Below are 12510 nucleotides of genomic sequence, written 5' to 3'. Positions count from 1 at the left end.
TAAATTAGACATATCTTCAAGTATCTCCGAATAAATCAGTTCACCTAGTCTTCTGCTAGTTTCCAGGTTTTTTTGTCCGTTTGTATCCAACTGTTCAATATCTTTTTTGGTGGTACAATACTTGGAACTGAGTGCAATAATACAACTGTGCTTTTACAGTTAATGCCTTTGTAGCAACGACCACACAATCACAGACAATGTAAATTCATGTTCAGTTTGTTTTCTAGTACAAACCTGAAATATCCCAATTTCTTTATTTTATGAGTTTGTGCGTGAAATTATTTTTCCTTAATACTAAGGAAATAATCTTTAAACATCCCAACATGACTTTCAATTCATTTTCAATGACACACCTTTTTTTTCCTCCCCCGATCTGGTATTTCCTGTACTAGAATCTAGTATTTAGTGGCATTTACTTTTGTTTCTTGATGAGTCATAAAATCATAGTCTTCTAACAATGTTTTTCCGATAGTCATAAGATCCAGTGTAAATACTCAGTCCTGTTTCAATTTTGGTAACACAGCAACCATAAAGTACAATATAGTGAAGTGACATTACACAGACCAAAGTGAAGTTTAAAACAGAACACCATGCTAATTTTATAAAAACTTACAAATATTTACAACTCTAAGTTTTTTCAGAATTAGTATTATTAAGAAAGTTTAGAGGCCTTTGCTCAATAAAATTGTGCTTCTTAAATTACTACTCCAACATTGCTACAAGATAGCTGTTATTAGGTTAGCAATCAGAAACTGCTACTTAACCTTTTTAACATATATTCTAAATTTTAATCTGTATCTTCTTCAAAGCCGATGCTTCAGAACTGAAATGTTCCAGCAGAATTTAGAGAAAAAAAATGAGTATCTGGCTAGAGTGAAAAAGGGAAACTTCAGAAAACTGCTTTTAGCTCCATACGAACCATGATGAAAATAAAAGCTTTGTCATAAGTCCAAGCAGATTCAAACATTTTAAATTTTAGGTAGTTAGCTCTGGTCTTTATTTTAACTGCTTCATTTAAAGCAGTTAAAATTTAGCATCATACAGTGATGCTAAATACAATGCTTTTGGTAATGCTTCCACCTAACTACTACCAGCATTAACAAGATGCTTAGTTTCTCATCCCCATCAAAACCTTCTTCCAGGTCACCTCTTACCTTTCATTTGATTAAGCTGTGCCTCACAGGATCTTGAAAAACAAAACATCTAAGCCCATCCCTCCCAAAAGGCAGGATCAACTTTTCTACATCAGTCCTAAGAAGTATTTGCGTAATCTGCTATTGAAAAAGTTCCACTTTGTAGGTCATCTATTCCAATATCTATCTTTAGGATGTTTTCCCTAACATTTAACCTAAATTTCTTTAGCTGCAGTTGAAGCCTATTATCTCCTGTTCTCTCCACAGGGATTACATAGAATAATTTCCTCTCCACAGTAGCCTTTAACATTCTTGATGATCATTATCTCTCCTTTTACAAAGTCATCTCTTCTCTAAACTACACAGACCCAATTCTTACAATCTTCAAATATTATGCTTTCCAGATCATCAGTCACCTTTGTTGCTCTCTTCTGTGCTCCCTTAAGATGCCCCATTTTTTTTCAAGTGCAATTGTCAAAACTGGGCAAAGGATTCATGCTGAAGACCTGCTCAGGCTCAATAGAAAATGACTCTGTCTTGCATACAACAGTCCATTATAAACATTTGACAGTATACTTTAGTCTTTTACAATAGCATGGCCCTATCAACCTGCTCTCAGCTGTCTACTTAACTATGTTTCCTAGATTTTAAGCTGCCTAAGTGCTACCTAACATCTTGTGTTTGTGCAACTCATAATTTGTGAGAGAGATATAAACCACTTACTATAATAATCTTTCTTCCCTGAGATCTCCCAAGGTAAACATATTTTGTTTACCCTGACCTGGCTTTTAACTTCAATGAACTGACTCAATCTACCGACCCAGCACAAAACTATCCTATCAAAGAAAGAAAGGAACACCTTTCTTCCTGTTTAAACTGAATCAGATCAGTAAAAGATCCAACATGGACTAATGGAAGGGAAGAGAGTGAGCCACTCAGCTCTTCACTTTAACAACTGCATGTGAAAATGCAACCTTAGCACATAAGTTTTCATTTTTCTTTATTTTTTCTCTCATCTTCCCCTTCCCTGTCCCATATGTTTTTTAGTCTGCAAATTTAATAAAGGTAATCTGTTGCTTTCTCCAGATCACTAATAAACAGATCCCCAGGAATGGTGCTTCCCGGTTGGATTACAAACAATTCTCTTAAAGCATTTTGTTAATGTCTCTGGGATTGCTTTAGCCAACTCCCTAATATACTTCACTGAATCTCATCATGTTCAAATGATTTTAATGCACCTAATTAATCTAAGTAGTCTCTGCTTGTTCTCTACCTGAACACTTCCTTCTATGCTACTGATCACATGTAATCATATGATCAAAGTTGACCACTATGCTAAAGACAAGAGTGAAAACAAGCATTCAATCTTATTTCCTCTTTGTTTAGCCAAAGACAATGAACTCTCTTCTCGCTCATTCGTCTCCTGTTACTGTATTTTCATTAATCATTTTGCCCTTCACCATTTGCATCTCATTTAATGTCTCTTTGTCTTAAGTTTTAGAAAATGTTTATTTTTAGAATTTTTAGTTAGGTACTCCAAGAACTTGTTGAATAGGTTCTTTCCTGTTATATATCTTTCTCAACAGGTACTGGAACAGACCCCTTCCTGTGCTCTGACAGTAATCACAAAAAAGGAAAACCAAGATTATTCAAGATTATTTTCACCATTAGCTGTTACATACACATTTTCAACAGGTTTATCTCCTACCTGCTATTTATTTCAAGGTAAGTAAAAAAGCCAACAACACTGTTATATAAGCTCCCTTTCATTGAATAAAAGGCATCTTTCAAAACTGTACCATAGTAGTAACTATGAGTATTGCCCAAGTATTACTTTAGTCTGTACTGTAAAGGTGGATTTACTCAAATTACTCTGCAATAAGTCCTCTGACTTAACTGGCACAAGAACAGGGAAACTGTTTAAGTGATAGTATTACAACTGCCATACATGGCACTATTCACTATAATTTATCATATATGTACATAAGGACTACTCTTAATCTTTTATACACTTCTACTTGAAGGTTTTTTTTTCACATGGCCAGTGATAGCATTCATTATCTTGCCAACGCCAGCTTATATTCATTCAGTGACTAAGCATGATTCCTAGAACTTTTTCAGAGCCGCTACTTTCTAAAATTTGGTGCCAGATTTCATATACAAGTTCAAGATACTGTATTTTTTATTTTGCCAAACTGGTTGTTGATGAAGCTCACCTGTTAGTCAAGAGAGTCCATGAGTTTTTCTAAAAATGATGTTATACTTTCTACCACTCTTCTAAATTGTGTGTAATCTGGAAATTCTGAATAATTTTATATTTTCTTCCAGATTTCTTATGGTATTGAGAAGTGGACAAAGAATCCACTCCAGAAATGTGTCTACCTATTCCAGAGTGCTTAAAAACCAGTCCTTTTTTTTTTCTTCAGTTCAACTAATAAAGGGTGCTACATCCACCTGCACTAAGACATGCACTTTACATACTATTATAAACTTAGCAATTTATGCACATTTAGAAAGAAATAGAATATAAAATTTGTCTGACAAAGCCCCGGGCATCTGAAGATCCCATTTTGCTAAGGTTTACAGAAAATAAACATGGAACTGACTTTCTAAATTTGAGTTCCACTGGTGTCATAAGATGCATAAAAGTCCAAAGTCAGCAGCTTTGAGTTCAAAGTTAACCATCTGCATTTAAGTATCTCTCCAAGTCAGAATGTCAAGAAGACTTTCCAAGTCAGAGGTCAGAACACGTATGTCCCCACCAAAGAATTCAAACATATGTCATGATATTTCAAATCCAGAAGCTTGCTACACAGATGTTACTAAAGAACGTTTGGAAGGACAAATACTACCTCATTTGAAAGAACAAATGCTACCTGTACAATTTATTTATATACTGGCATCCTTACATTACTACCATTCTTAAGGAAAACTAATTTTCTTAGGAAAAAAACATCTACCTTTCAACAATATAGTGTCCACATTTATCCACATGAAACACAAAACTACTAAAAAACTTTAAAACTGGAATGTTAACTGGAGATCTGCACAACAGCTGCTACAATATATTCTTACCGTCCTTTTCTTCGGGTTTTAAAGCTCGCTCTTCTTTTTTCTGCTTTGCTTCCAGCAGTTCACGTTTCAGCTGTCGCACTTCTTTCCGTAGCTCCTCACTGCAAAGAGAAAAATGTTTACAAGAATTGAATCTTCTGGGAATGTAAAGCCACTCAGGAGAAACAGAATCAAAGTTAATGGGCAGTAAATCTCTGCTATAAACAAAGGGAATGAACTGACTCACTGATGCTAGGAACATGGCTTAAAAATCAATTAGAACCTAAGAAAGTTCATATTTTCATTAGCAGAGACAACAGAATATAACAGATGACTTATTTTAAGACTGCATTAGAAATATGTCAAGGTCGTGAATAACACAACAAAGAACCTCCATTTGTATTTTTAATTTAACATTGTAATATTTAACCATGAGAACCACACAAAAGAATGTGAAACAGAAGCACTACCAAATAAATATTACATGTGTTATAATATTTAGTTTACTGGAGTAATAAATCTTAGCGTCCTGCATATCTTAGATGGACAGGCAATGTAGTTGTTAAGTGATAAAGACATGATATGTACGTAAGCATAAATTATTACATATGAAAATTAATTTCATTTTACAAATTTTACAAAAAAATCATCAGGTGATAACGCTAGAAAGAAGAAACCAAAATTTGCAAGTCATTGTGCCAATATCAAATGAAGTATGTGTCTTCATAGCGTCACAGGTCGGAAGGGACATCTGAAGATCAGCCAGTCTAGCCCCACTCCTTGAAGCAGGGACAGAGTAGGTTGCTGAGAGCGTTGTCTAGTCAGGTTTTGAATATTCAAAGATAGAGACTCCACAACCTCTCCACGCAACCACTGCTTGGCCTCTCTCAATGCAAAAACCCCTTTTGTATGTTTAAATGGAATTTCTTGAATTTCAGCTTGTGCTTATTTGTGTCAGTCTAATGGTTACCAGTGGAAAAGAACTGATAACTGCTTCAAGTTTGTTTGGTGTTAGAATCTGTATTTCCCTCTTTAAAAAAAAAAAAGTTCTGATTGATTTAGTATTCATCAAAGTCAGTGAGCAGCAGAAATTATTACAATGCAGGAACGTGGCATGCAAGCATCTCCCTGCAGCTGTTTTATGTACCTCAGTTCTCATCTGTAATATCACTACTCACAACACAACAGCCTTTTTTAAGCAATGAAAATTGTGAGGTGATGACTTCTTTTGAACTACATTTTCATTGTATGTAAGCACAAATACAGAGCTTGTGAAAAGCACTAGAAAGACGACTACCATTGTAAAGGTATTCTATCAATCAAGTACAGCAATAGGTCTTAATATTCAACAGCATGGCAGAATCTACACTAAGACAGATTAACAGCTTTTACATAAGACTACAGTCTGCATGCAGTAAATTTGCACTCAGGTTTCATATAACTTAGCTGTTGGTTTGTAGCCAATTATGCAGTTGCCTCCTGTCCCTGGAAAGTTTCTGTCGCTACAGAGGCATAGCTATCTGCTCCATGCTTGTCTCACTACTCTCTCAGTCCCGCTGCTATGCTGAAGGCTCTCCTCTTGCTCTTGCTCCCTGCTTCTTCCTCTTCTTGCCAATTCCTGCAGCCTGGAAGCTGTCCTCCTGCCCTAAACACAGAGAGGTACTTCCAGAGCAGGTGTAATCTCCTCCCCTGCCTTTTTACCACCACTTTGAAGGGCCAAAATGCACAAATGGAAAACAAACAAGTAACACGCAACTGCTTTTTCTCTTCCTGAAATGGCATTGCCAATGTTGCATACAAAACCAAAAAGTATTTCCTTCCTAAAATTCATATTTTGAAAATAGAAAAGTAGCTCATTCTTTAAAATGCTAACCTTTTATTTCCACAGTTTGTGAAGAACATTTCAGTGAAATTGCTTAAGTACCAAGCTAAATTCCACCTTGCAGAAATTTATTCTAAAACTAGACAATATGGACCAAATTTCCTATTACCAGTGTTTTGTTTTTATGGCTTTTGAAAGTAAACTACATTTTATAGTAAATGAAAGTTGTAACTTTCAAAATACTGGCTACTAGCTTATATGTAAACAACAGCCTTTAACCTTTTATCTGAAGTAGCTTAGCCTAAGTATTTTTCTATAATTACTACAATCTCTTAACTACATGATCCTCAGTATCTTTTTCTGACTGGAACATCCTGAAAGACAACAGCTGTTAAACAACTTTAGGAATAGGCTTATACTATTGTAGGGCCAAGCACAATGGTGATAACTGTCTCAATCATCTATTCCGTATTCAAGGTCAAGTAAAGAAATAACTCTGCGTATACGTGTGTGTATATGCATGCATGCATACAATAAATTACATACTGAATGTTTCCGAAGACAATAATTATAGATCGTATTCTTTTTCTCTAAGTAACATTGCCAAAACTTCCTAGGAGACATAGCTGCAAGAAGCAGTATGAGAAAAGAGAAAACCCCAAAAACTGCCCCTTGAAGACTAAAACTAAAACGAAACAGTAGTATTAAAAGAATTACTCGTTTTTCCTACTCATATCAGAGTTGACTGAAGTCAAAATATTCATTCTGCAGAAAATTGAAAAACACCTAGCGAAACAGTTTCAGAAAAAACTGTGTAACTTCAGAATTCTCAGATTACTTCCTCAGAACAAATAAAATTGTTTTATCTACAAAATTTCTAGTGAAATCAAGCCTAAGAATACCTTTGAATTTCTGATTCAACTGTGGCTCAGTTTGATAGGACTGAGAGGAGCTCCAGAATCTAGGAGCTATGAGAACTTGGGTAACTTCAGGCTGAAATCTAGTTACTCACTAAAAACACTGTGCATTGTGAAGGCATCAGTTTTCCTAGTAAACTACTTCAACGCATGATCAACAAACACCTTTACATTGTTATCTTGGTCACCACTCAGGGCTTCTCTTTAGCAGACTAAGTAATTTATACTTTTTAAAGAGTTCTTTTTAAAGGAAAGGATGTTCTCCTAGCTTTAATCACTTCTGTCTTCTTCAGAGCTCCCTGCAGTATTTCCACAATCCTTTTGAATGTGGACGTCAGAATCAGACATCCAGATGCATTCCAGCATTCCTCTAGGGCTCTGCTGATGGTGTACTTGGTACCTTAGTTTTAACTCACCAAGTAACATAAGGTCATCAGTGCACTGAGCACTCACATTATTTTCCACAATGACTCTAAACCCACCTCTTCGGCACTTCTTTCCAAAATGTCATTCAGCAGTTGTACTAGCCTGCAGCTACAACCTGCATTTCTGATTTCCAATTGTATAATCTGGTATTTAGTTGTATTACAAGGCTTTTTTATTGCGTTGTGGCCACTTAGGTATTAAATTCAAATTACTTCTAACCATCTGTTCTTATGTACCCTATTATTTTCTCATAAAGACTTTTTAAAAATAAAAATTAGAATGTCAGTGGCTTTTAAACAAATGGTTGATACAAATCTATCTGTACTATAAATACCGTATCAACTCAGTTATTTTTATAAATCAAAAAAGTCAATCCTTTTTAAACCTGTATCATCCCCTCCCTCCAGTTTCCCCAAAAAGGCAACATAGTTATCTACTACCTCAAAAATCACACTAACCAGTATTAGTTACAACCTTAGTCTATTTTTTTTTGCTGAAGAGTGTACCAAACAAAGCATTCTGTTATATCTGGTTAGGAGTGAAGCAAGGCTAACGTCTTCATTTCTCTACATCATCCCTTTTGACATGATTAGACTCTGAAATAGTAGTTCTATTCTTTGAAATTCTCATAGTTTTCCAATTTTTATTAAAAAAGAACACTAGTAGAGTAGAAAGCATTGCATTTTCACCAAAGTTCTTAGACTTGTTAGTTAGGCCTGTTATCTGAAAATGCTTAATTTTAAAGTATGTTGCCCAACTTCCCGCTTTTTAGTGGATATGAACTTCTTATTCCACTCTTCCACACACAGAACATAAACAACTACAGAATAATTTTTCATTTTTGTCCTGCTTTGGACTAGGACGAACTTTTCAGTTTAGTTTATTTTAAGTGACTGCACTTTCTGAAGGTGACCACACGCACTTGTTGCTGTGGAAACCAGGGTCCCCGCTGGGTCTCTTTGTTCCACAAGTGTAAGGGCATAGAAGTGTCGCACCTGCGGGGAGGAGCAGACAGAACAAGTGACCCAAACCTGACCATCAGGGTATTCCATCCCATACACGTCATACTCAGTTCAAAGCTGAGGGACCACAGGGTCACGCTCTCTTCCCCTATGGTTGGTGTGCAGGGAGGACCCTGCCTGTGCTCCTGCCATCGCTCCTGAACCTGGTTCCCGCCTGCTGCGGTGTCTGGTTCAGGACTGCCCAGCGCCTGCCCTGCAGCATCAGCAGTGACGTGGTCACCATCGGGGGCAGTAGTGGTTTTGTGTATAGTTCGTTGTTCATTATACCCTTTTGCATTGTTATTGTTTATTAAAACTGTTTTAATTTTCCAACGCGTAAGTCTCTCTCCCTTTTCTCTTTTCCTTTTCCCCTCTGGGGAAAGAAAGGGTTAATAGAGAGAGTCTATTAGCTCTCTATTAACAGCCCACTCAGCCTTAAACAGTGACAGTTTTCTATATAATGATTTTACCATCTTAATATAGCAATGACTTAATATATAACCTACCTTGGTGGTATTTTTCTCCCCTCTATTATCCCCTCCTTTTTAATCTAAACTGTTTAAGAATGCCTCCTCGCTTACTTTAAGCATCATGGTAATGTCATCAATATTTCATTGACTCTTTCGGTCTTTCTTGTTGGTATCTGTATTTTAATTCGACACATTCTTAGCCATATCCTTTTTTTTCACTGATTTCGTATTTCTTTTAAAGCAGAATGTTTCCTTCCCAGTGTGACTTTATTCCACACCCAATTTGGATATCCCTGAATAATTCTTATATTTTGGTAACACTTCATTCTCTCTTTAACTTTACAATTCAGTTACACAAACAATGAAATGCCGCATCCAGAGAGTAGTGGTCAATGACTCAACGTCCAGATGTAGATCAGTGACAAGTGGTGTCCTTCAGGTGTCTGTACTGGGAGCAGTACTGTTCAATATCTTCATCAATGACATAGACTGTGGCATTGAATGCACCTTCAGCAAGTTTGCAGATGACACCAAGCTGAGTGGTGCCGTTGACATGCTGGAGGGATGGGATGCCATCCAGAGGGACCTGGACAAGCTTGAGAAGTGGGCCCATGTGAATCTCAGGAGATTCAACAAGGTCAAGTGCAAGGTCCTGCATATGGGTCGGGGCAACCCCTGGTATCAACAGAGGCTGGGGGATGAAGGTATTGAGAGCAGCCCTACAGAGAAGGACTTGGGGGTGATGTTTGATGTGAAGCTCAACATGAGCTGGCAATGTGCACTTGCAGCCCAGAAAGCCAACTGTATCCTGGGCTGCATCAAAACAATCGTGGCCAGCAGGTTGAGGGAGGGGATTCTGCCCCTCTACTCTGCTCTGGTGAGACCCCACCTGAAGCACTGTGTCCAGATCTGGAGTCACCAGTGCAGGAAAGACATGGACCTGTTGAAGTAGTTCCAGAGGAGGGCCACAAAAATGATCAGGGGGCTAGAGCACCTCTCCTACGAAGACAGGCTGAGAGGGTTAGGGTTGTTCAGCCTGGAGAGGAGAAGGCTCCAGGAAGACTTTACTGCAGCCTTTCTATACTTAAAGGGGTCTTATAAAACAGATGGGGATAGAATTTTTAGTAGGGCCTGCAGCGATAGGAGAAGAGGTAATGGTTTTAAACTAAAAGAGGGTAGATTCAGAGTAGATATAAGGAAGAAATTTTTCACTATGTGGTTGTTAAACACTGGAACAGGTTGCCCAGAGAAGTGGTAGATGCCCCGTCCCTGGAAACATTCAAGGTCAGGTTGGATGGGGCTTTGAGCAACTTGATCTCATTGAAGACGTCCCTTCTCATTGCAGGGCAGTTGGACTAGATGAGCTTTAAAGGTCCCTTCCAACCGAAACCCTTCTATGATTTAATCATAAGCACTACTTGACTGCTAACCTCTAAGCCAGCAATAAAGTGGATCAATATATCTCAAACAATTCAGCTTGCACCTAATGACTGAGAAGTATCTTTTCTTAACTTCAACACAGCAGAAGTTCCTTCATCATTTATTTGCAGTTTTATGTACTTCATTGCGAAGCAGGCCTCAGACATGCAGAAGTATTGGTCTGGAAAATCCTCCTTTATTTTCTACGATCCCGAGGTTGAAAGATTATTTTCATTGATTTTTTCAATACATACGCTGCAAAAGTTTCTTGACTCCAAGTCTTAAGACTGTTTCAGAGATTAATGTCATGAGTCATATAAAATTAGAATACCCTAGAAGCCTAGAGATATCCATATGGCTGGACAGACTCCACACAGAATCTGATGGAGACTGCTTGACCTTAATCCTCCTACTGAATTTGAAAGAAAGCAGATTTTGGCAGATCAAGATTCCATCCCTGTGAAATGCAATGGAAAGCAGTGGCTTGAACACAAAACTAAAGAAGGTCAATAACATAACTCTTATATTCGTTCTGTCACTAAGGATCTAACCCACAAGTGAGCAAGCATGCACTTGATACACTGTGCCCTTAGCTAATGAGCTGTGAGCAACTGCATATGCAAAAACTCATTATGGTATTACCATGGTATAGAGTTTTACCACCTTAGCAATTTTACTGATTCAAGCTCGGTTGTTTTTTGGCTTGGTTAAAGTGCCTTCAAAACCCCCTTGTAGTGCTTGTTTAGTACAGCAGATCTTCCACCTCTCAGCTTTTAGCTGTACCAGTATTAAAGCTTAATATTTCAATGTCCTTTTGTCTTAGTAATAGGGTTTTCCGCAGTTATCTTTATAACAGCATGTAGTCCATGTTTCACCTTTCTAATAAATTTATTTTTCTTTTGTATTTTAAATCAGGAATTAATACTTAATAAGGAATAAAACAAATTGGAAACTTAGCCAAATATTCTAAGTTAAATGAATAAACTTCTTTTAAGTGCCATATACTGAAGGTGTCTTCCTGCAAGTAATAAGGCGTCTTCTGAATTTACAAAGTAACTTCTTAATTCAAAAAAGAGAAGTTTTATTTTCTGTTTCACTTTGGCAGAAGAAAAGAGAACTGATTACAGAAGTAAACACTAATTGTGACTTTGGTGTAAGTGACCATATGATTATACTTGCTGTGCACAAACAAAACCCTCCCTCTTTCTCTATGTACATATATATGTATCTTTGTACTTGTATGCTCGCACACGTGTATAAACCATAACTGGCTTTATTTATTTAAGCATATAAAATCTGTAACTAGTAAAATACCTATGATACACAGACACAAATAAGATCTAGAGAGGCACAGTATCTTATTCAACTGTGATTCAGGGAAAAGACGGTTGCATATATTCAAAACTGTAATGTAGATGTTCCCCATCCAGTGATGACAAACCTCAATAGATGCTGAGTAGAAACGGCAGAAAGGAGGACCCTGGGAACTATTGACCTGTCAGCTTCACCTCTGTGCCTGGGAAGACCATGGAACAGATACTCCTAGAAGCTATGCTAAGGTACATGGAGGACAGGGAGGTGATTCAAGACCAATAGCATGGCTTCACGAAGGGCAAGTCTTGCCTGACCAACATAGCAGCCTTCTACGATGGAGTGACTATATATCAGTGGACAAGGGAAGGGCTACTGATGTCATCTATCTGGACTTCTGTAAGACCTTTGACACAGTCCCCCACAACGTCCTTCTCTCTAAACTGGAGAGATACGGATTTGATGGATGGACTGTTCAGTGCTGAGAAAGGCTGAGTGAGTTGGGGCTGTTCAGCCTAGAGGAAAGAATGCTCCGGGAAGACTGTATTGCAGCCTTTCAGTACTTAAAGGAGGCCTGTAAGAAAGTTGGGCACAGACGTTTTAGTAGGGCCTGCTGCAATAGGACAAGGGGTAATGGTTTTAAACTAAAAAAGGGTAGATTCGGACTAGATATAAGGAAGAAATTTTTTATGATGAGGGCAGTGAAACACTGGAACAGGTTGCCCAGAGAGATGGTACATGCCCCATCCCTGGAAACATTCAAGGTCAGGTTGGACGGGGCTCTGAGCAACCTGATCTAGTTGAAGATGTCCCTGCTCACTGCAGGGGGGCTGGATTAGAAGACCTTTAAAGGTCCTTTCCAGCTCAAACTATTCTATGATTTTATGCTAAAATTCATTTGATGCCTACATTTTGATCATAAAATGCCTGAAAACTTCGTCTTCTATGCATTTCCAAATT

At 37.6% G+C, this 12510-nt stretch overlaps 1 protein-coding gene across 1 annotated transcript in view; it reads right to left on the bottom strand.

Moving 5' to 3' along the window:
- The window catches only part of CWC27 (CWC27 spliceosome associated cyclophilin), a 135014-nt gene that overhangs the window by 30032 nt on the left and 92472 nt on the right, over nucleotides 1-12510 (bottom strand). The window contains exon 11 of the mRNA XM_068422852.1: nucleotides 4209-4306. Within this exon, the coding sequence (XP_068278953.1) occupies nucleotides 4209-4306 (98 nt within the window). The remainder of the gene's footprint in view (nucleotides 1-4208; nucleotides 4307-12510) is intronic.

Source organism: Nyctibius grandis, chromosome Z, assembly GCF_013368605.1.
Source record: "Nyctibius grandis isolate bNycGra1 chromosome Z, bNycGra1.pri, whole genome shotgun sequence".
Lineage (NCBI taxonomy): Eukaryota > Metazoa > Chordata > Aves > Nyctibiiformes > Nyctibiidae > Nyctibius > Nyctibius grandis.
This window is presented reverse-complemented; position numbering and strand designations above follow the sequence as displayed.